This window comes from Carettochelys insculpta, chromosome 5 (genome assembly GCF_033958435.1).
Source record: "Carettochelys insculpta isolate YL-2023 chromosome 5, ASM3395843v1, whole genome shotgun sequence".
NCBI classification, from domain to species: domain Eukaryota; kingdom Metazoa; phylum Chordata; order Testudines; family Carettochelyidae; genus Carettochelys; species Carettochelys insculpta.
In genome coordinates this window covers 3,266,608-3,289,653 of record NC_134141.1, presented here as the reverse complement: position 1 = coordinate 3,289,653, position 23,046 = coordinate 3,266,608, and the positions used below count along the sequence as shown (strand labels likewise).

At 50.4% G+C, this 23,046-nt stretch overlaps 1 protein-coding gene across 5 annotated transcripts in view; it reads left to right on the top strand.

The window, feature by feature from the left end:
- The window catches only part of GNE (glucosamine (UDP-N-acetyl)-2-epimerase/N-acetylmannosamine kinase), a 79,946-nt gene extending 57,387 nt beyond the window's left edge, over positions 1-22,559 (top strand). For 3 of the 5 annotated variants that reach the window (XM_074994544.1, XM_074994546.1, XM_074994545.1), the window contains exons 11-12: positions 16,772-16,888; positions 19,088-22,559. In XM_074994544.1, coding sequence (XP_074850645.1) covers positions 16,772-16,888; positions 19,088-19,323 — 353 coding nt within the window. In that variant the 3' untranslated portion in view covers positions 19,324-22,559. Of the gene's footprint in view, positions 1-16,122; positions 16,308-16,724; positions 16,889-19,087 lie in introns of all 5 variants that reach the window. The other 2 variants (XR_012645606.1, XR_012645605.1) reach the window with 2 other exon arrangements.
- The last annotated feature ends 487 nt before the right edge of the window (positions 22,560-23,046 follow it).

Sequence of the window (23,046 nt, the reverse complement as noted above, 5' to 3'; positions counted from 1 at the left end):
AGCAATGGTACACTTGGTTCACAGGTTATGTAAGTGTGGAGAGAAGGGAGGGGGAGGGAGAAAAAACTCTCTCAGTAGGGAGAAAAAGCTTTTAGGGTGGGCTCTTTTGGAAGTGCAGCATTGCCCTACTTGTGCTCTCGTTGATGTAAGATCTTAGCTTTAATTAAAATTTATTTTCCCTAGTTTCAGGGTTGGTAATGTTTTCCCCTCAGCCAATTAGAGCTTACAGCAGCAAGAGCACCACAATAATGTATTGTGATACTTGTAAAGGCAACATTACATGTGGGCTTTGGAAGATGATCTTTCTCTGAACTAAACCACTTTTGTACCACTTGGATTTTAGAATCCCTCAGTGGCATATTACTTCAACTACTGCAAATACTTATTCTTCATCCTGGAGTGGTCCCTGGGGGTGCTCCACATCAGGTGTTGGGCTCACCCTGGCACTGCAGTTCAGAGATTTTCAAGCTGTAACGAGCTGGATTGCACATGTGCAGGAGCGCGCTGGGCCCTTTGCACACTTTTAGTCACATGCACAATCCGGTCTGAGCCAGTTCCTTTCCACCCGTGACTGCACATGGACTTCACTTGTGCTCCAATGCACTCCTGAAAGAAAGAGAATTCACATATTAATAGTTTGACTTTTATCTTTTATTTTAAAACTCTTTCTTGTACACAGTTACCATCTTAAAAAAAAAGAAGAGGGGGAGAGAAAGGAAAAGTTAACTAATACGTTTAAGAGTTACTTAGAACTTTTTATTTATCTGTTGTTAACTACTGTTTACCATTGTTAAGTACTGTTAGTAGTAGGCATCCTTCAGTCTGCATAGACTATGGATCGCACCCTTTATAGTTTTGATTGAGGACTTCATTTGCAGCATCTACTGTGACTATGAAGACCCACACGAGAGTGACAGTCCTTGCTGCATCTCTTGCAGATGTGGTGGGTGTCTGGCAAGTCCTTAGTGTGCTTTCTGTGCGCTCGCTTCTCCTCTGCTAGCTGTCTGATCTTCATCTCGCCCTTCTGAAGGCCCTTGTGTAACCCCTGCCTCCATCTGCTGCGGTCGTCTGCTAGTTCTTCCCAGTTGTCCAGCTTGATGTCTACCTCTCTGAGGTCTCTCTTGCAGACATCTTTGTAGTGCAACTGGGGGCGTCCGGGAGGTCTTTTGCCAGAGGCTAGCTCACCATACAGGATGTATTTTGGAATCCTTCCATCATTCATCCTGTGGACGTGGCCAAGCCAGCGGAGCCGACGCTGCCTGAGGAGGGTGTGCATGGTTGGGATTCCAGCTTGCTCGAGGACAGCGGTGTTGGTCACTCTGTCCTTCCATGATATTCCAAGGATGCGCCTGAGGCAGCGCAAGTGGAAGACGTTCAGCCTCTTTTCCTGGCGGGCATACAGGGTCCAAGTCTCGCTGCCATAAAGGAGGGTGCTGAGGATGCAGGCTCTGTAGACTTGCATTTTGGTGTGAGTGTACAGCTTGTTGTTATTCCACACTCTCTTGCTGAGTCTGGATAGAGTTGTGGCTGCTTTTCCGATCCTCCAGTTTAGCTCAGTGTCCAACGACAGGGTGTCAGTGATGGTGGACCCCAGGTAAACGAACTCGTGGATGACCTCTAAAGTATAGTTGTCAATGCTGATTGATGGGGATTCAGCAACATCCTGACCGAGTACATTTGTCTTCTTTAGGCTGATGGTAAGCCCAAAGTCCTTGCATGCTTTGGAGAACTGATCCAGCAGTTTTTGAAGCTGGTCTTCTGTGTGAGACACTACAGCAGCATCGTCTGCGAACAGCATGTCTCTGATGAGGACTTCCCGCACCTTAGACTTAGCTTTCAGCCTTGCAAGATTAAACAGTTTCCCATCAGATCTTGTGTGCGGCAAGATGCCCTCTGTTGAAGATCCAAAGGCATGCTTCAGGAGGAGTGCGAAGAAGATCCCGAACAATGTCAGAGCAAGCACGCATCCTTGTTTGACGCTGCTGCTGATTCTGAAAGCATCCGATAATGCACCGTCATATTGGATGGTTCCTCTCATGTCTTCGTGGAACGACTGGATCATTTTGAGTAACCGTGGAGGACAGCCTGTCTTGTGGAGCAGTTTGAACAGACCATCCCTGCTGACCAAGTCAAAGGCGTTGGTCAGGTCGATGAAGGCTATGTAGAGTGGCTTCCTCTGCTCCCTGCACTTCTCCTGCAGCTGCCTTAGAGAGAAGACCATGTCAACAGTAGACCTCTCTGCGCAGAATCCGCACTGCGATTCAGGGTACACCCTCTTAGCAATCTTCTGGAGTCTGCCAAGGATGACACGAGCAAACAGTTTACCAGTGACGCTTAGGAGGGAGATTCCACGGTAGTTGTTGCAGTCGCTTCTGTCTCCTTTGTTCTTATTAAATGTTACAACGTTAGCGTCGCGCATATCCTGTGGAACCTCACCCTCTTTCCAGCACAGGCACAGTAGCTCATGTAGGGGTTCCAGGAGTGTGTCCGTGGCACACTTGATTACCTCTGGTGGTATACCATCCTGGCCGGGGGCCTTTCCTGCTGCAATGCTGTCGATGGCTCTCTTCAGTTCATCCACAGTCGGTTCTTGATCCAGTTCATCCATTACTATACTGTTTATCGGTCTACTTAAAAAAAAAAAAGCACCTGCAGCAGGTTTTAAAAAGTGTGAGTCATGCTGCAAAGCTGTGCTGGCCTCTGATGGCCATAACAAATGCATCCGCTGCCTGCGGGAGGCTCATGTGCCTTAAAAATGACCCCACTGTTCTCAGCTCACCAAGAGCTCGGAAAGATGAACAGATGAGGCTGCAGCTGAACCTCTTTGATAAGGCTCTTCGATAAGGCTCTTCAGCCTACTGCCTCTGAACCCTCAATGGGTGTAGACTCAACAGCACCTCAGAAGTGCAAAGCGGCCTCATTGGCTTCCCCAAGCCACAAGGAGAAGAGTTCATCTTCCACTCAGTCCTTGCCAGTACTATGTACAAGCAGGATGAGACCAAAAGCCCTTATTCCTCTGTATGTAAAGGGGACAAATGGCCCAAAGAGCAGAAATCAGTGGCTCCAATCCAGGTGTACAGACACACCTCCAAACCGAGGAGCTCACATGTCTCGAAGTGGCTGGCACTGGAAACTACAGCACCGAGACAGTCATCCCCGGCACCAAGAACACCATCAGCACTGGAGGATTTAGAACATAGATCTACAGTACCACGAGTCTCAGCACTCACAGAACCCACGCCGGGGCTATCAGAACCACCACTAGCACTGACAAACATAACATTGAGACCAGCAGCACCACCGGATTTATCACCGAGGCTTACAGCACTGAGTACGTTACCAGCCTCCTCAGCACCAGGTCAATTGGCACTGTACCCTTCAGCCTCTTGACAGACACTCTTTCCAGCAACCCAGGAAGACTCAAACTAAAACACAACACTGTAGCCCCTCTCCTGATTTGGTCATCATGATGTCTCCATTATCTCCTAACTCTCCCCTAGAACCAGTCATATCGAAACAGCCTCCGACGCCCCCATCACCATTTCTTAGACCTCCATCACTCCTCCTTAGGCTTCCTTCGCCTCTCTTACAACAACCACGCAACCCTTATGACTACTCCGATCAAATATCTCCATCTCCTCCTCTGTCATCAAGATGATCTCATTTATCTTATTCCTTCCACTGTCATACTCGTAGAAGACATTCACAATCCCATTCATCTTCACTGGGATCATGCTTTTGCTGTTACCTGCACTCATATCACCGCGAGGACCATCACCGGGGACATAGAATCATAGGGCTGGAAGGGACCTCAGGAGGTCATCTAGTCCAGCCCCTTGCTTCCAGCAGAATCAACCCCCAGTAAGTCATCCCAGCCAGGACCTTGTCAAGCTGGGACTTAAAAATCTCGAGGGATGGAGAATCCACCACCTTTCTAGGCAATGCATTCCAGTGCTTTCCCACGTTCCTGGTGAAGTAGTTTTTCCTAATATCTAACCTACACCTCTCCCTCTTTAACTGCAGGCCGTTACTCCTTGTTCTGCCATCTGACACCACTGAGAACAGTTTCTCACCCTCCTCTTTAGAGCTCCCCTTCAGGAAGTTGAAGGCTGCTATTAAATCACCCCTAAGTCTTTCTTCTGTAAACTAAACAAGCCCAAATCCCTCAGCCGATCCTCACAGGTCTTGTGCTCCAGCCCTTCAATGATTTTCATTGCTCTCCACTGAACCTGCTCCAGCACATCCACATCCTTTTGATAGTGGGGGGCCCAAAACTGGACACAATATTCCTGATATGGCCTCACCAGTGCTGAATAGAGGGGAACAACAACTTCTCTAGATCTGCTCGAAATGCTCCTCCTAATTCATCCTAGTATGCCGTTAGTCTTCTTGGCTACAAGGGCACACTGTTACTCATATCCAACCTTTCACCCACCATAACCCTTAGGTCCCTTTCCGTCATACTGCTGCTGAGCCAGTTGGTCCCCAGCCTATAACCATGCTTGGGATTCTTCCACCCCAGGTGCAGGACTCTACACTTCTCCTTGTTGAACCGTATCAGATTTCTTTTGGCCCAATCTTATAATTTATCCACGTCACTCTGGATTCTCTCTCTACCCTCCAACGATTCTTCCTCTCCCCCTAGTTTTGTGTCATCCACAAACTTGCTGAGGGTGCAATCCAGTCCCTTATCCAGGTCATTAATAAGATGTTGCACAACACCGGCCCCAGAACCAACCGTTGGGGTGGTCCACTTGAAACTGACCACCATCCAGATATTGAGCCATTGACTGTTACCCGTTGGGCCTGACCATCAGGCCAGCTTTCTATCCATCTTATAGTCCATGTATGGAATTCATACTTCCTCAACTTATGGGCAAGAATGTTGTGGGAGACTGCATCAAAAGCTTTGCTGAAGCCAAAGTATGTCGCATCCACTGACTTCCCCTTGTCCACAGAGCCTGTTCTTCTTCGAGTGGTCCCCGTGGGTGCTCCACAATAGGTGTCGGGCTCGCCCAGCGCCGCAGATCGGAAATCTTCCAGCAGTTTCTCCTGGATCACGCATGCGCCGGTGCGCGCCGCCCCCCTGCGCGCCCCTGGCCGCGTGCGCAATCCGGTCCCCGCCAGTTCCTTCTCAACCGCCATCGGTTACAGACGGAATCTACTCAGGCTAAGGCCAGAGTCAGATTAAACAGTGGTTTTTTTCTACGTGTCATTTGTTGTTTTTGGTTAAAAAAAAAAAAGAGAGAGAAAGCAAAGACAAAGAGAATATCAGCAAAAAAAAAAGAGAGAAAGAAAAAAGAGAGGAGCGGAGAAGAGAAGAGCGGACATGAGGACCATTTAGGCCGCCCGCTGCCCCGCAGGCCGGTGATCACTATTTGGGGTGGAAAGGCACGGCTTAAGTGCTAAGTACCCTATTAACAGTAAAGGACTCACCGCAATGGCCTCTTCAGGTTTTAAAAAGCGTGAGTCATGCCGTGAAGCTATGCCGGCCTCTGTGGGGCATAGCAAATGTATCCGATGCCTGGGGGAATCACAGGCTACCCAGAAGTGTTCTCACTGTGCTAAGCTCACAGCCAGGGCCAGGAAGGACAGAGCAATGAGGCGTAAAATGCTCTTGTTGATAAGGCTCTCCAGCCGGACTTGCTGGAGAAGCCTCACCCAGAAGGGACCTCTGGGTTGCATAAGAGGAGGGCAGTTTTCTCTGACCCCCTCGGTGCAGAAACGGAGGAAAGTCTCCCTGGCTCGATCCTTGCTGGCGTTTGCAGCGAGCAGGACGAGCGGAGCACACAGCCCCCAGTCGCATACTCAGGCAAGCGGCAGCGCACGTGGCAGAGGCTGAGCCTCCGGTTATACAACAGCCGGCACGCGTGGCACCTAGAGCGTCAGCGAGGCAAGCGCCGGACCTGGTGGCACTGCCACAGGCGGCACCAGCCCCCGCGGCACCAACGGTGCAGGGGCGCCAGGCACGGAGCCTGCAGGCACCGGAGGAGGATACTCGCGTGGCACCGCAGCTGATGGTGCCAAGCGCAGCGCTGACAGCGGGGCCGAGATCTCTGGCACGGGAGGGGCAAGGCAAAATCCAAAGCCCGGCACCGCAGTCCATCTCCGGACAGGGCTTCGCTGCTGTTAGCACCAAGCCCTCCCCCTGTGATACACACGCTGCACCAAAGGCCTGTGTCTCCACCGGCCCATCCGGAACCTCCTTCTCCGTTCCTCCAATCAATGTCACCATGGCTTGGGCCACTTTCACCATTTCTGGGATTGGATCCCCTGGAGTACTACCAAAAGCCAGTTTCACCTCTATCTGTGTCGTCACGGAGGTCTCGCTCTTCCAGACTTCGGGGGTACACACCCCGTGAGTGGTCTCGGTCTCCATCCCCAGACCCTTGCCCATGCTGCCATGGTTGTCCTTATCATGCTGGACACAGACACCACAGGCCTACACCCAGGGGCAGGTCCCGCCCAGCCGCTCAATACCCCTGTGGGCACTCCCGATCGGGGACGGAAACACAGTTGTCTCAAGGGGAGTTAATTTTAGAACCCCAAGACTTTCCTTCATAATCCTCCAGCGAGCAAGTGTATCATCGACCGCAGGAGCCCGAGGGTTCGAGGGAGGTTTACCCTAGTGGTTCCTCCTCATCCTCCCCAGATGAGGCCATGGCCCCCGGGGATGTCTCTCCCCGGGATGACCTTAAACAGTTTCAGGAGCTGTTTAAAAGGGTGGCTTTCACGCAAGACATTCAAACGGCAGAGGTGCAGGAGAAACATCACAAACTCCTGGAAAATTTGAGACCCCCGGCTTCGTCCAAAATTGCTATTCCACTGCACAAAGCCATTCTGGAGTCAGCCATTACTATATGGCAGACTCCGGCTTCTGTTCCGCCTACAAACAAGAGAGCATTTAAGAAGTACTTCGTCCCGGCAAAGGGCATGGAGTTCCTCTTCAGTCACCCACAACCAAATTCTTTGGTGGTCGAGTCGTCCCAGCAGAGGTCAAAGGCTTCTCAGTACAAATCGGGGGGATCGGACTAAGATGCTAAGAAGCTAGAGCTGTTTTGCAGGAAGGTATACTCCTCTTCCACCCTGCTATTGAGAGTGGCAAATTATGGGCACACCTAGCAAACCATAATTTTGATAATTACTCCAGGCTTACTCCCCTCATGGATTCACTTCCGGAAGACAAAAAGCCGGTGTTAAAGGCAATTATTCAAGAAGGCTACGCAGCATCGCGGACGGGAGTCCAGATTACCCTGGACGTGGCGGACATGGCGGCACGTTCAACGGCTACAGCAGTGGTCATGCGTAGAGAAGCTTGGCCCCAGACGTCGGGTATCCCGAGGGACCTACAGGCGAAGATCGTGGACCTTCCCTTTGATACACAAAAGCTGTTTGCAGACTCAACCGACTCGGTCCCTCACTCCAGTAAGGACTCGAGAGCTACACTTAGAACCTTGGGCATTTATACTCCCCCATACAGGAGGGAAAAATTTTATCCTCAGCAAAGACGCTACGCTTACAACCACAGCATGCTCAATATCAACGGGGCTACGGCCAACGGTGCTATCAACAGCAGCAACAGTACAGAACTCCTAGGCGACGTTCTCAACAAAGCCGTACGCCCTCGGGTCAGGCCCAAAGGCAACAAGTTTGACGGGTATGTCGGGGGCTGCACTATCAGTACTCTCGCTCAGTGCCACTTTCATGTCATGTTCCATCATCGCCTCAGACCATTCCACTCCCAATGGCAAAAGATCACCACAGACAAATGGGTGCTGGAGATCATAGCCACGAGTTACGCGATCCCCTTCCAGTTGCTTCCGCCGACGAAGCCTCCCACCAAGCCTCACCTCAGGGACGCTGCCACAAGGCGAGGCTCAAGCAGAAGGTAAATCACCTTATGTTCATAGGGGAGGTGGAAAGAGTGCCGGAATAATTCCAGGGGAAGGTTTTTATTCACGCTACTTCCTACCAGAGAAGAAAACAGGAGACTGGAGGCCCATCTTAGATGTTCGGGGCCTCAACCATTACTTGCGCAAGCAACGTTTTCGGATGATCATAGTTGCCTTGATACTCACGGCACTGGACGATGGAGACTGGGTTGCAGCACTCGATTTACGAGATGCTTACTTTCATATAACAATCCACCCGGCACACAGACGCTTCCTCTGCTTCACGGTTGGCCAGGAGCACTTCCAGCACAGGGTTCTTCCGTTCGGCCTCTTCTCGGCCCCCAGAGTCTTTACCAAAACCCTGGCAGTGGTGTCAGCCTACCTGCACAGACGGGGTGTTTATTTTTCCCATATCTGGGCGACTGCCTGCTAAAAGGGACCTTGAAGGCAGAGGTCTCACGCATGATACGCGTCACAGCGAACACGTTTTTCTTCGCTGGGCCTAGTCATCAACCTTGCAAAGTCAAAGTCCGAACCCACACAACATATAGAGTTCATAGGGGCACGCATAAATTCTATCACAGCAAGGGCGTACCTACCCAACGCCCGCTTCTGTGCCATCAGTTCGCTGGTGCAAGTCATCACATACAGCCCCACGGTGCCGGTCTTAACGTGCTTACAGCTGCTGGGCCACATGGCGGCAGCGACGTTTGTGGTACAGAATGCCAGGCTGCACATGTGAAGCCTGCAGCATTGGCTGGCGAGCGTTTACAAACCAGCATCCCACACTGTCCACAGGGTGGTGTCGCCCACAACAGAGGTGCGCAGATCCCTGGCGTGGTGGGAAAACCCTGAGAATCTGCTAGTGGGGGTGCCTTTTCACCAACCACAAATTTCTATTTTTTCTTACTACCGACGCCTCCCACATAGGATGGGGAGCGCACATCAGCAACAAGGTAACGCAAGGGCTATGGTCCCCTGTGGAACAGACACTGCACATAACCATGCTGGAGCTCAGAGCAGTGTTCAACGCCTGCAAACATTTTCGAGATTACCTACATGGCAAAGTAGTCGGGATTCAATACCGACAATACCTCCACTATGTTTTACATCAATCGACAAGGAGGAGCATGATCCTGTGCCCTATGTGCGGAAGCAGTCCAATTGTAGAATTGGTGCCTCGCCAACAACATAACGTTGAAAGCCTCGTACTTGCCGGGCGCTCGCACCGTGAAAACAGATCAGCTGAGCAGGCGCTTCGCAATTACACACGAATGGCAGATCCACTCTGATCTTCTACGGTGCATTTTTCGTACATGGGGGTTTCCCCAGATCGATCTGTTTGCCACAAGGTCTTGCACAAAGCCAGAAGGGAGAGAGCTCACATGATACTCATAGTCCCGCTTGGGATGGGCAGCAATGGCTTCCTTTGCTTTTGCGCATGTCGGACCGCCCACCGCTCCCTCTACCGGTGGCGCCGGACTTACTCACGCAGGCTCAGGGGTCCATAGTGCACCCACACCCTCAGGGTCTGCACCTACAAGCATGGCTAATCCATGGCTCAGCTCTTTAAAGAGCACGTGTACGGAGGGAGTACAAGAAGTCCTGGAATGTAGCCGAAGGACCTCCACCAGGAGGACTTACAAGCAGAAATGGACTCGATTCACAGCCTGGTGTTCTGCCAAGCAGTTAGCTCCCCTTGACATTCCTATACCTGTAATACTAGAATACTTATTGGACCTCAAGAGAGGCGGGCTTTCTCTATCCTCGCTAAAGGTCCACCTCGTCGCTATATCAGCCTTTTGGCATACAGAGGACGGGCCCATGGTATTCGCCCATCCTATCGTTACCAGGTTCTTGAAGGGGCTGGTAAACCTGTACCCCCCTTGGAAACCGCTTCCACAATTGTGGAATTTGGACTTGGTGCTCAGCACGCTATCGGGTCCACCTTTTGAACCATTAGCCACAGTTCCCATACGTCTCCTTACGATAAGAAAAAAAAAAACCAACCTTCCTCCTTGCAACTACGTCAGCCCGCAGGGTGAGTGAGCTTGCGGCAGTGATGGCAACGCCGCACTGCACAGTATTCTCAAAGGAGGCGGTAACCTTAAGGCTGCACCCAGCCTTTGTTCCAAAAGTCTCTTCGGAGTCCAATCTTAACGAGCCAATAGTTTTACCCTCATTTTACCCGAAGCCTCACAGCTCCAGCAAGGAGGCATGCCTGCACCTCCTGGATGTGAGGAGGGCGTTGGCCTTCTACATAGACAGAACTAAGTCCTTCCGGAAAACGGACAGGCTCCTAGTCTCTCTCACTCCTAGGTCAAAAGGAGAAGGTCTCTCTTCACAGAGAATCTCTAAGCACATTGTGTCCTGTATAAAAATGTGTTACGAGCTTCAAAATGCTCCTTTGCTGGCCCCGCCCAGGGTTCACTCCACCAGGGCAGTGGCGGCGTCAACAGCCTTCTTCAAGGGCATCGCGTTAAAAGACATCTGTAGAGCGGCGACCTGGTCATCCTACGACACCTTCGCCGAGCATTATGCCCTGCCTCGGGTGTTCGAAGAGGATACCCGTCTGTCGACAGCAGTCCTCTCGGGGGCAAGCTGCACATAAACCGATTATCCACCTCCTTACTTGGGTTACTGCTGGGTAGTCACCTATTGTGGAGCACCCACGGGGACCACTCGAAGAAGAAAGAGAATTTACTCACCTGTAGTAACGATGGTTCTTCGAGATGTGTCCCCATGGGTGCTCCACCACCCGCCCATCCTCCCCACTTCGGATCTCTGTCTAGTGTTTTTCAGGAGCATCTGAGGCGGTTGGTCAAGGAACTGGCGGGGACCGGATCGCGCACGTGGCCGGGGGCGCGCAGGGGGGCGGCGCATGCCGGTGCATGCGCGATCCAGGAAAAACCGCTGGAAGATTTCCGATCTGCGGCGCCGGGCGAGCCCGACACCTATTGTGGAGCACCCACAGGGACACATCTTGAAGAACCATCGTTACTACAGGTGAGTAACTTCTCTTTACCTCATCATAGAAGCTAGTCAGATTGGTCAGACAGGACTTGCCCCTGGTGAATCTATGTTGGCTATTTTTGATCACTTTCCCCTCTTCCAAGTGCTCCAAAATGGATTTCTTGAGGATTCACTCCATTATTTTCCAGGGATTATCATGGAGTCATAGAATCATAGAACAATAGAGCTGGAAGAGACCTAAAAAAGCCATCAAGTCCAGCCCCCTGCCCTCGGCAGGACCAAACCCATCAGATCAGCCCAGCCAGGGCTTTGTCAACGCGAGACTTAAACACCTCCAGGGATGGAGACTCCACTGCTCCCCTGGGTAGACCATTCCAATGCTTCATCACCCTCCTTCTGAAAAAGTTTTTCCTAATGTTCAACCTGGACCTTCCCAACCACAACTTGAGACCATTGTTCCGTGTTCTGCCATCTGTGAACACTGAACAGCCTCTCTGCAACCTCCCTTCAATATGTTGAAGGGTGTTATCAAGTCCCCCCTCAGTCTTCTCTTCTGCAGACTAAACAGTCCCAATTCTCTCAACCTTTCTTCATTGGTCATATGCTCCAGCCCCCTAATTATTTTAGTAACCCTCCGCTGGACCTTCTCCAGTGTATCCACATCCTTCGTATAATTGGGGGCTCAGAACTGGACACAGTACTCCAGATGTGGCCTCACCAAAGCTGAATAAAAAGGAACAATCACTTCTCTGGATCTACTGGCAACGCTCCTCTTGATGCAACCTAATATGCCATTAGCCTTGACTCATGTCCAGCTTCTCGTCCACTACAACTCCCAGGTCCTTTTCTGCAGAACTACTACCGAGCCAGTCAGACCCCAGCCTGTAACAATGTTTGGGATTCTTCTGGCCCAAGTGCAGGACTCTGCACTTGTCCTCATTGAACCTCATCAGATTTCTTGCAGCCCAGTCTTCCAATTTGTCTAAGTCACTCTGGACCCTATCCCTACCCTCCAGCATATCTACCTCTCCCCCTAGCTTAGTGTCATCTGCGAACTTGCTGATGGTGCAATCCAACCCCTCATCCAGGTCATTGATAAATATGTTGAACAGGACAGGATCCAGAACTGAACCTTGGGGCACTCCACTAGAAATCGACTGCCATCCTGACATTGAGCCATTGATCCCTACCCACTGGGCCCAACCGTCTAGCTAGCTTTCTCTCCATCTTGCCATCCATTTATCCAATCCACATTCCTTTTAACTTGCTGACAAGCATATTGTGGGAGACCACATCAAAAGCTTTGCTAAAGTCGATATAAATCACATCCATTGCTTTTCCCTTCTCCACAGAGCCAGTTATCTCATTGAAAAAACTAATCAGATTGGTCAGGCATGACTTGCCCTTCGTGAATCCATGTTGACTATTCCTGATCACTTTCCCCTCTTCCAAGTGTTTCAAAATGACTTCCCTGAGGAGCCCCTCCATGATTTTTCCAGGGACTGATGTAAGACTGACCGGTCTGTAGTTCCCTGGATCATCCTTCTTCCCTTTTTTAAAGATGGGCACTACATTTGCCTTTTTCCAATCATCCAGGATCTCTCCCGATCTCCATGACTTTTCAGAGATAAAGGCCAAGGGCTCGTCAACGACATACGCCAACTCCCTCAGAACCCTCAGATGAATTAGGTCCAGGCACTGTAGGATGAAGGTGGACAGCCTTTGATGGGGAAATATCAGGTGTTCCCAAAGAGCTGCAAACAAAGGTGGAAGATCTTCCCTTTGACAAGGCAAAGCTGTTCGCCAAGTCTACTGACAGAGTCCTACACTCTAGGAAGGGCTTTAGAACAACTTTGAGTACACTGGGTATGTATACCCCTCCTTATCAGAGAAAGAGGTACTACCCATATCAATGGTGTTACTATTACCCCTCTCAGTGACCATAATATCACCAATGTGGATATGAGCCAGGACGACAACAGAGACTACCTAGACAGTGTAACCAACAAGGCTGCAACCCTGCAACACAAACAATGAGGGAGCAGGTTTGACACCTGTGTTGGGGACTGCACCATCACACACGTTATCCACTATAAATGGCCATCTCACCACCTGTCCCATCACCGCCTCAGACCAGTCCACCAACAGTGGGCAACCATCACCACAGGAAAGTGGGTGCTGGCGATCATTTCTGCAGGATATGCCATCCCATTCCACACCCTCTCACCCACCACCCCCCTCACCCAGTCCCTCTTCAGGGACCCCTCTCATGAGAGCTTGCTGAAGCAAGAGGTGGATCACCTCCTATCCATAGGAGCCATAGAAAGGGTACCAGATGAATTCAGAGGCAAAGGATTCTACTCTCGTTACTTCCTCACAGAAAAGAAAATGGGGGTGGAGACTGATTTTAGACTTACGAGCCCCCCCAACCAATATCTTTGCAAACAACTTTTCAAGATAGTCACCATTACTTCTATAATTATGGCACTGGACAACTGGGATTGGTTCACAGCCCTCGACATACAGGATGCATATTTTCACATGTTTTCACATAACTGTTTACCCTGCACACAGGCACTTTCTGCGGTTCACACTAGGCACGCAACATTTTCAGTACAAAGTCCTGTCGTTCAGCCTTTCTTTGGCACCCAGAGTTTTCACAAAGACACTGTTGGTGGTGTCAGCGTACTTACACCATCTAGATGTCTTCATTTTTCTTTACCTGGACAATTACCAATTGAAAGGGGATGTCCTTTGTATGATAAACATCACCACAAAGACGTTCTAGTCTCTGGCCCTATCAATTTTCAGAAATCAGCAACTGAACCCATGCAGGACATAGAGTTCATTGTGGCCCGCCTCAGTTCTACCACAACGAAGGTGTTGCTTACCTACTCCTCCCTTTCACACCATTCAGTCACTAATACAGATCTTAATACACAGTGCTATGGTACAAGTGATAACTGACTTCGGCTGTTGGGCCACATGGCTGCCACTATATTCATAGTATGAAATGCCAGACTGCATTTCTGCTGCCTCCAACATTGGCTAGCAACAGTATATGTGCCAATGAAACACACTTTTCACAAGCAGGTGTTGCCAACTGCAGTCCTTGTGGTGGTGGATGAGCCCCAAAAACCTACAGTTAGGGGTTCCCTTTCACCAGCCCCAGGCTTCTGCCCTTATAACGATGGACGCATCCAGCACAGGCTGCGGGGGCTACACATGGGAGACAAATCAGTGCAAGGACGTTGGTCACAGTAGGAGATGGTCCCACACATAAATATGCTGGAGCTCAGAGCAGTGTTGGACGCATGCAAACACTTTCTGCTGTACATATGGGTAACAGCAGTTGGAATCAGTACCGACAACATTATGATGTATTATGTCAACTGACAAAGCAGAGCCCGGTCTTGCATGCTATGTGTGGAGGCTGTTCGCCTATGGAACTGGTGCACTGCAAACAACATAACTCTAAGAGCCTCAGGCTTACTGGGCATCAGCAATGTCATGGCAGACCTATTGAGCAGGCAGTTTGTACCAGACCATACATGGGAGATCCTTTCCGACATCCTTCACTGCACCTTCCAAAGTTAAGACTCCCCTCAAATAGATCTCTTTGCAACCTGCAACAACAGAAAATGCCCTTGTTTCTGCTCCAGGGTGGGCCTTGGTCACAGTTCATTGGGCGATGCTTTTCTCATACCATGGAAAAGACCCTTACTTTATGCCTTTCCGCCAACAGTACTTATTTGCGAAGTCCTGGAAAAGGAGAGGCTGGAGAAGGCCAATCTCATCCTCCTAGCCCCTGCATGGGACCGTCAGCACTGGTTCCCAGTTCTACAATGAATGTTGTTTTCCCCTCCACACTCCCTCCCTATTGTCCTGGACCTTCTTGCTTAAAATCAAGGGGCTCTGACTCATCCTCAACCACAAACATTACACCTTATGGTTTGGCTGATTCTTGGTTCAATGCCTCAGAGAACCTATGCTCCGAGCAGGTCAAAGAAGTGCTGATATGTAGTAGACAAACTTCCACATGAAAGACTTATGTCTACAGACGGAAGCAGTTTATCTCTTGGTGTTCTTCCAAGCAACTACACCCTTTGGACACACACATACATACAATTCTAGACTATCTGCCTGACCTTTAACAAGGAGGGCTTATCCTACCATCCTTAAAGATCCACCTTGCAGCTATATCGGCTGTTAGACATACCACAGAAGGGTCAACACTTTTTGTGCATCCTATTACAACCCATTTTCTGAAGGGCCTCGAAAACTTCTGCCCTCCTTTGTAAGCCAATTTCACCTCCATGGAGCCTGGACCTAGTGCTGGACATGCTGTGTAGACCACCTTTTGAACCACTAGCTACTATTTCACTTAGTTTACTTACCTTAAAGATGGGGTTTCTTTTAGCTATCACCTCGGCCCACAGAATCAACGAGTTGGCTGCAATGATGGTGATTCCACTTGACGCAACTTCTCTAAGAACACAGTGATACTTCATCTACATCCTGCTTTTCCCCCTCCAGAGTCTCCTTGGAATTTCATATAAACAAGCTGATAATATTACCATCCTTCTATCCTAAGCCTCATGCTTTGAATAATGAGATAATGGATGTAAGAAGGGCTCTGGCTTTTTACATATAGAAAGAACAAAACCCTTCCATAAAATGGACACATTATTCATATCCCTCATGCAGAGATTGAAGGGTGAAGGGTTATTGTCACAGAGGATCTGTTGTTATCACATCTTGTATCAAGATGTGCTACTCATTACGGAAAGTCACGTTATCAGCTCTGCCCAAAGCACATTCTACCAGAGCAGTGGCGGCTTCAACAGCCTCTTTCAGAGGAATTTCCTTGAAGGGTATTTGCCAAGCAGCAATAGTGAGAGAGGCATCAGACACCAACAGGCACTGAGCCCACGTGTATTGATGATGATGATGAACATGGTTGTCCTCCGACACATTTGCTAAACACTACGTGATACATTGCCAGATGGATGAGGACATGTGCTTCCGGCAGCAATGCTTTCTGTGACAAACAGCACATAACTCCAGTACCCTCCTCCATGTCTTGGGGTCGCTGCTGTGTAGTCACCAGATGTGGAGCACCCGTGGGGACCACTCAAAGAAGAAAGAGAAGTTACTTGCTTGAGTAGCAACAGTGGTTCTTCGAGATGTGTCCCAATGGGTGCTCCACTACCCGCCCATTCCTCCCCACTTCGGAGTTCCTGCTTTTGTTTTTCAGATGCTCCAGCTCCAAGGAACTGGCTCAGACTGGATCACGCACCTGACTAAAAGCGTGCAAAGGGCCCAGCACGCTCCTACAAGTGCATGGTCCAGCTAACTATGGCTTGAAAATCTCTGAACTGCAGTGCTGGGATGTGGAGCACCCACGGGGACATGTCTCGAAGAACCATCGTTACTACCCAGGTGAGTAACTTCTGTTTCTTACGAGTCACTTGGCTGTTTCAGCTATGTCATGTTGATCAACTCAGTTGTTCATTGCTTGTGGAACTGGAGCCTCTTACTAAAAGCGCCCTAGTCTTGAATGACGCATGGACAGTTTCTGCTCTTAATTATGTTTTACTTCTGCATTTGGAGTCATTGAATATTAAAACAAGGCCATGTGCTATCTCAAAGGAACTGTCACCATTAAGGCCTGGCCTCTCAAATAGCTATACCCATGATTAACTAGGCACAGGAGTTCTGGGGCAGCATTCCCTTGTATGTTTGCAGCATTGGGCTAAGTTTCTAAATAAAGTCTCAATTTTTGAATGTTGTACCTTGCTTTCTACAGATGAATAGCATAGATGTGCACACCTGGCTCTGTTGTTATTCCAACTGCAGGTTTGTTATTCGTGTTTCTCTCTTGGTTTTCTCTTCACCCGAAACAGAGGATCTGTTGCTCGTGGGAGGAATGTCAGTGAAGACGGAAGAGACCATTAGCGCTGTGCATCTCATTCAGGCAGCTAAACTTGGGAATGCAAAGGCTGACAGCATTCTCAGAACAGGTAAGAACATACACTGGGGTGGAAAGCCCACTTAAAATGAGAGGGAAAAATTCTCAGATTTGCAGAATTCACCCACAGGCCAAATCCTCAGTGCAGCTCCACTGGTCTCTACAGAACTACACTTACTCCTACTAGAGTGAGGGATCTGGGCTGCAGGCTTGGCAGTGATTAGTGGGGATTTGTGAATGCGCAAGTGAAGCTCTGCAACGAATATATTCAAGGACTGCACTTGAGATTTGGTTAAACAGATTACAGTGGGGCCCTTCGTGGTTTTGGGTGGGTTTCCTGCTTCAGGAGATTAGACTATTAAAACACTGTTTTTCCTTTTCTTGTGGCAAGCAGAATAGCTCCAGCTTCACACTGAAAAAAGGTCAGGTTCTGATAGTTTAGTATTGGTGTGGGAAATTGAGACACTTCACCGATGGGCCAACACATCTATGTACTAGGCAACCAAAATGACATGATTTCAGTGACACATTGTTCCTGATAATGATTCTTCTGAGACTTCCAAACAAGAACTAACCTGTTTCCTTATGCATAACCAATATAACAGAAAACGGTAGAAAAGCACTTTCTTTCCTTTGTTCCCCCAAGCATGGCAATATGTGTTGACTTCTCTCTCTTCTCTGACAGTCTAATGGTACCCAGCTAAAAACAACAGATTTTTCATTTACTCTCAAAAGAATAAAGGATAGTGAGCACCAGGGTCCCAGCTAGGTGTCTTACTTTTGCATGGTAACACTTCGTCCCTAGAAAAGGAATGCATTCTGTTGGAATTTTAGTGGTCTAGACTGAAAATCATAAACATACAGAATGGAAAGCTTTCCTGACTGCAGTATTAATTACTCCTGGGAAATGCTGCACCAAAACGGTTAAGAATTCGGTACAGAATATTTTACTGCCAGTTTTATTTGTCAGTAAGTGTGGAGGCTCCAACAGGGCAGTGGGGGAGCCCAGGCCACTGCCTGTGTAGAGATGGGAAATGCCCTGGAGGGCCCCCGCACCTCCGTGGGACATGGACTTGGAGGTGAAACTTCACCTGATGTTGACACAGTCAATGCACCAGGCCTGCCCTAGAAATACCCTGGGGCTCTCCCGCTCCACACCTGGCATACAAGGATCCAAATGTGGAAGGGCTTAGGATAGGGGGATCCGAGTGTGAGGTGAAAGGGTTCTGTGTGGGGCAGTCTCAGCGCACAGGGACTCAGAGTGTTCTGAGTGCAGGGGCAATGGGGCCATGCAGTGGGATCCAGGTGAAGGTGGTTGGGAGGGGGCAGGGGGAGTCTAGGTGTGGAAGATGGGGGCCAGTTGGGCTAGGTCTGGGTGTGATGGGCTTGGGGGCCCTGGGTCCTCGGAGAACAGGGCTTAGTGGGGTGTGGGTCCAGGTACAGCTGGTTAAGGCTCAGTATGTTGGGAGTGTGGGTGCAGGGGGGCTTGTCAGGGTGGGGATTGGCATGCTGGGGTGATGTGGGTGCAGGGGTAGGGGTCTGGATGCAGCACATGGGGCTCTGTGGTGGGTGATCAGGGGTGTGACTCATGGAGGGGTAGGGTGGTGCTCATCTGGGTAGCGTGGAATTCTGGATGCACCAATGTTGGCTGAATCAGGAAGCAGCTCCCCATACAGTGACCCCTCTCACTATGTCTGAGAAGTAGTGGGGCTGGGAAGCAGAGGCAAGGGATGTAGCACTTCCTGCAGCCAGGGGAGTTTTTTGGAGGGTGGGTCCTTGCAAGGAAAGAGGAGTTGAGCCTGGCCCATCATAGGAGCCACTGGCTGGTTGTCCTGAGCTCTGCCCCTGCCTCCATTTCCTCTCCTGCAATAATTTACAGCTGCTCCCTGCACCCAAAGTGACATGCCTGCACTGCCTAAAAGGAGCGCACGACCAATTTTGCAGTGTCCCTTTGCTTTCCTGTCAAAAAATCATTTTTGTCCATGGAAGCAAAGAAATCTGTGGGAGACATCAGTTCTGCTCAGATGCAGTGGTGCAGAATCCACCTAGGAATAATTAATGTTTAGACACACTACACCCGCATCTGACGAAGTGGGTCTTCGCCCATGAAAGCTTATGCTCCATTAAATCTGTTAGTCTATAAGGTGCCACAGGACTTCCCATTAGTTTTTTTTTAGGTTAGACTGTGATGTTCAGATTGTTCTGTGTTGCTGCTCTATTTTTCTCTAATGCCTTTCATTTGTGTTCACAGCTGGGACAGCTCTAGGCTTGGGAGTGGTGAATATCCTGCACACCATCAACCCCTCTCTGGTGATCCTTTCTGGCGTTTTAGCAAGCCATTATGTTAACATCGTCAAAGACGTGATCAGTCGGCGGGCCATGTTCTCGGTGCAGACAGTGGATGTGGTTGTCTCCAATCTGGCAGATCCTGCTCTGCTTGGAGCTGCGAGCTTGGTGTTAGATTACAGCACACGTCGAATATACTAGGTACCTGGGAAAGTTACGGAAATGGACACTCTAGTTGTATAACTGTTCTAGGGGCGAGGGGGACATACTGTGCCGAAAAGATTTCCTGTTGATTTTCAACAGGATCTTCTGTAGTAAAGCAGCTTAGTGTTTAGGTAGGTAGTTACTACTTCGTATTTCCTTATTGTAGAGATACCTCTTTGTATTTTTTTTCTACATCTTAGACAGGTTGAGATGAAGTTATGTGTGTTTTCATTTGTTTGTTCACCTCTGGGAGCACAGGTGTTGCGTATGTGATGCTAGAGTTATCCATAAACACATTCCAGTGTGCTCCCAGGATGTGCGTGGTGAGGTGTGCCAAGTTCTAGACAACACTGGGGGGTCCTGGTCAGGTCTCATAACTGTGTGAATTTAGGAAAGCCTGCAGACAGGTACTGGCTCAGTGTGACCCAGTCTTCAGTTTCCCTACCATCATGTACCAGTGGGTACAATCCCAGCTCATTGTTCTGCTGGGGGGAGCAACACAGAGGTTGCCTCTCAGGAGACAGCTGTGAGAGCCAGAGCTCCTGTCAGGGAGAGGCTCTTTGTCGGTATTTGTTTGTACTGTTGCAGCCTAGGGGGTTGGGATTGGAGCCTGGTTGTGTAAAATGGAAAGACTGTGCCTGGCCACATATGCTTACAAAATGCAACAGGGGGCCTGCTGGGGAGGGCCATCTTTGCTACCTCAGCTGTGGCTTTTGGCAGTGACCAGCAGTGAGTGACTGGAGTTCAATCTGTTCCACTAAGTTGGATATAGGTTGGGGAGGATTTCAGTTTCTTGGGTTGCTGGTCTGCCACACCACGAGTCTGTCCCATGGTATCGTGCCAGGGTTATTCACACCTTCCTGGCCTGTTGGCTGGGCTACAACACAGCAACAACCCTGGGCATGGAGCCATCAGCACTCAGGACACTCCAGCTGATACTCAGTCATGTGCAAGACTGAGCCGAGGGAATCCACCAGACTGCCTAAAGCTCTGGTATGACAACGGCACTCCCCTGGCGCAGTGACACTTTCTTCCTAAAGGTCACACTTCTCTGAGCAGTGGAGGCAGTCGTCTCAGCAGCTGGTCTGAGACTGAAATCAACTCTCCAAGAACTAGGATTGTCACAGACCTCCCCAGCTTCTGCTCCAAACAGCAGAGGCATTTTCTTGACCTTGACTTCTCTAAGCAGCACTGTGCCCCCAGCCAGTACATATCTGTGCGTGTGCTTCTGTCAACCTTCCAGAATAACACACGCTTCAACCCATAGAGGGGAGTGCAAGAAAACAGGTGCCAGGTGTTCTCCTGTCACTGCCTGCTCTGCTGGACTGTGATGCTCCTGTAGCACTTCACCTAGGGAGGAGCACTTGCAGCTCTCTGTGTTCCTGTGTCCTGGGATGAGGACAATCTCCCTTCTGGGTCACACTTGCATTGTTTGCCTTCAGTAGAGCTCTGTGCTGGTACAAAGTTTGTATCTGCAAATAATGAGCCAGGGATATCTGCATCCATAGCTGCAGTCATCTGTGGGTTTGCTGGCCTCCACTCTGCAGCCACCAAAACTGCCTGTGAGTGGACAGCAGCCCACACTGGACTGCTGTTTACCAAGGCTGGCCCCACAGGAGGTTTTATTCATCGCAGACAGGGACTTCTCTTGGCTCAGGAAAACTCCTGTGGGGACCTCAGCATGTCCTTCCTTTATCCCTCCTGAAGTCTTCAGCTGGGCACCCACTAGATAGGTGGCCTTGCATCTCTTCTCCAGGGCCCCTTCAGCCCAGCCTAGCCCAGCCCAGCCCACAGAAGCTTCTCAGGCCCAGCTTTCATCTCATTCTTCCAGATATTGAAAAGCCAGAAACCCCACAGTGAGGAGTCAGGAACCATTCAAGACAGGCCCTTCCCTACCCCCCCGCCCCACAGTGGTGGGTTCTGAGCAGTGTGTCTGTGCTCAACCCTGGCACTCTCAAGTGCTTATTCCCTAGAGCTGCAGGGCCATGCTGTCCTCAGCACCAAGCTTAGAAGGGAGGGGAGAGGCTAGTTTTCTTTGGGGTGGTCAGTGTGGCTCATGTTAAAGGAGAGCGCTCTCTGGGGGACAGGTGACCCTGGAGAACCTGAACCAGGTTCTGAAAAAGAGGTGCTGAGCATAAACTGGACAATCAGCTGCCACCCCGCTACGGGAGGTCTGAGAAATATCCCAAAGGTGCTTGGGGGTACCATAGCAGGCAGAGCACCTCCTGTCTGAGGACGGACTTCGGAACAGTCAAATGCAAGGGTAGCATGCATGGATGTGCAGCCCAGGCCCTTTGGGAATTCCTCCTGCAAAGATGCCCTGCTCCGTGAAAGGCCACTAGGGCTTCCCTACCAGTGGAAGGCGGAAGGACTGTCAGACTTAATGGCTGCCAGCTGTGTCATAAGCTTCCTGGAAATCCAGAAACTCCACATGCATCTTGGGGAGTAGCAGAGTTAACCCACATGGAGTTTGCTGCAGCAGGCAGCACTCAGGAACCAGACTTGTAGTGGGCACTGAACACGGCAGAAGCTTGGCGGAGGCAGATAAGTGCTGACTAAGGAAACCAGTCTCTTCCCAGTTAACCATTCGAGTGAGCAACACCAGAATACAGCACTGAACCCTTAGGTGCCAGCCCACAGGCCCCCGGGGGTTTTGCAGAGCTGCTGTGTTCCGTACCTGACAGATTTGTCCTGGATGGGTGGTGTTTCCTTCCTAGAGAACAATCACTGTTCTACACCTTCTTCCAATGAGACCAAGCGAGGGGTGGGTCCCAGTGTGACTTGGGGGGGTTCCTTCCCTTCTCCCCCACCCCTTTTTCAGAAAGATGACACGTTGCTGAGGACAGTGGGTGTGTTGAACAATCCCCTGACAAATAGTGTTGGGGAGGGGGGGAGGGCAGCAGCTGTGTGAAAGTCCCCTCCCCTACGCTTTTTATATACATAAGGGAGAGCTGGGGTTCCAGCGAGGCAGGCGCTGTGAGGGCTGCCACAGAGCACGACCTTCGCCTACGCTAACCCTTTCCTCAACAAAGAACTTGTTCCTCTTAAGGGTGATGTCACTCCTGCATGCTGTGGTTCCAGCTAGGTAAAGCGGCGGCTGAGCAGAGCAGGGGCAGCAAGGGTAGAGGTGCAGGCCAGGCCATCAGAGGCTGGGGCCACGGTGGGGCATGCTGCCGTATATGCTGCAAGGGCAGCTGAGCACGTCCCCGTAAGCGCTTGCCTGCTGGGGTGGTAGCAGGGCCTGTAACAGAGTTGGGGGGCGGGGGGGAAAGAAGCGTCCAAGGGGGCGGGGGGAGTCACACCAGTGCTGCCCTGAGCTCATGGCTCCCAGGAGCTGCTGAGTTTGCCCTGGTGGCAGGCCATGAACGCCAGGCAGCTGCAGCCGGACGTGTTAATCCTAAAGCAGGGGTGGCCACCCACAGAGGCATTAGGCGCCCCCGAGCCCATACTCATTTTTATATAGCTATATACGTACATCTGTTTCTAGCTATAGCTACATACCAGTAAATATAAGATGGGGCTCAATGGCCTGACCCCATGCAGGCAGCCCCACATCCCCACTATAGCCTAATCCTCCTCAGTTCCCCCCAGAGCCAAGCACCCCCACCTTCCCATGCTGCTCTAACGCACTGCCCTCCCCCTCCCCCAGAGCCAGGCACCCCCCCACCTTCCCATGCTGCTCTAACACACTGCCCTCCCCCTCCCCCAGAGCCAAGCACC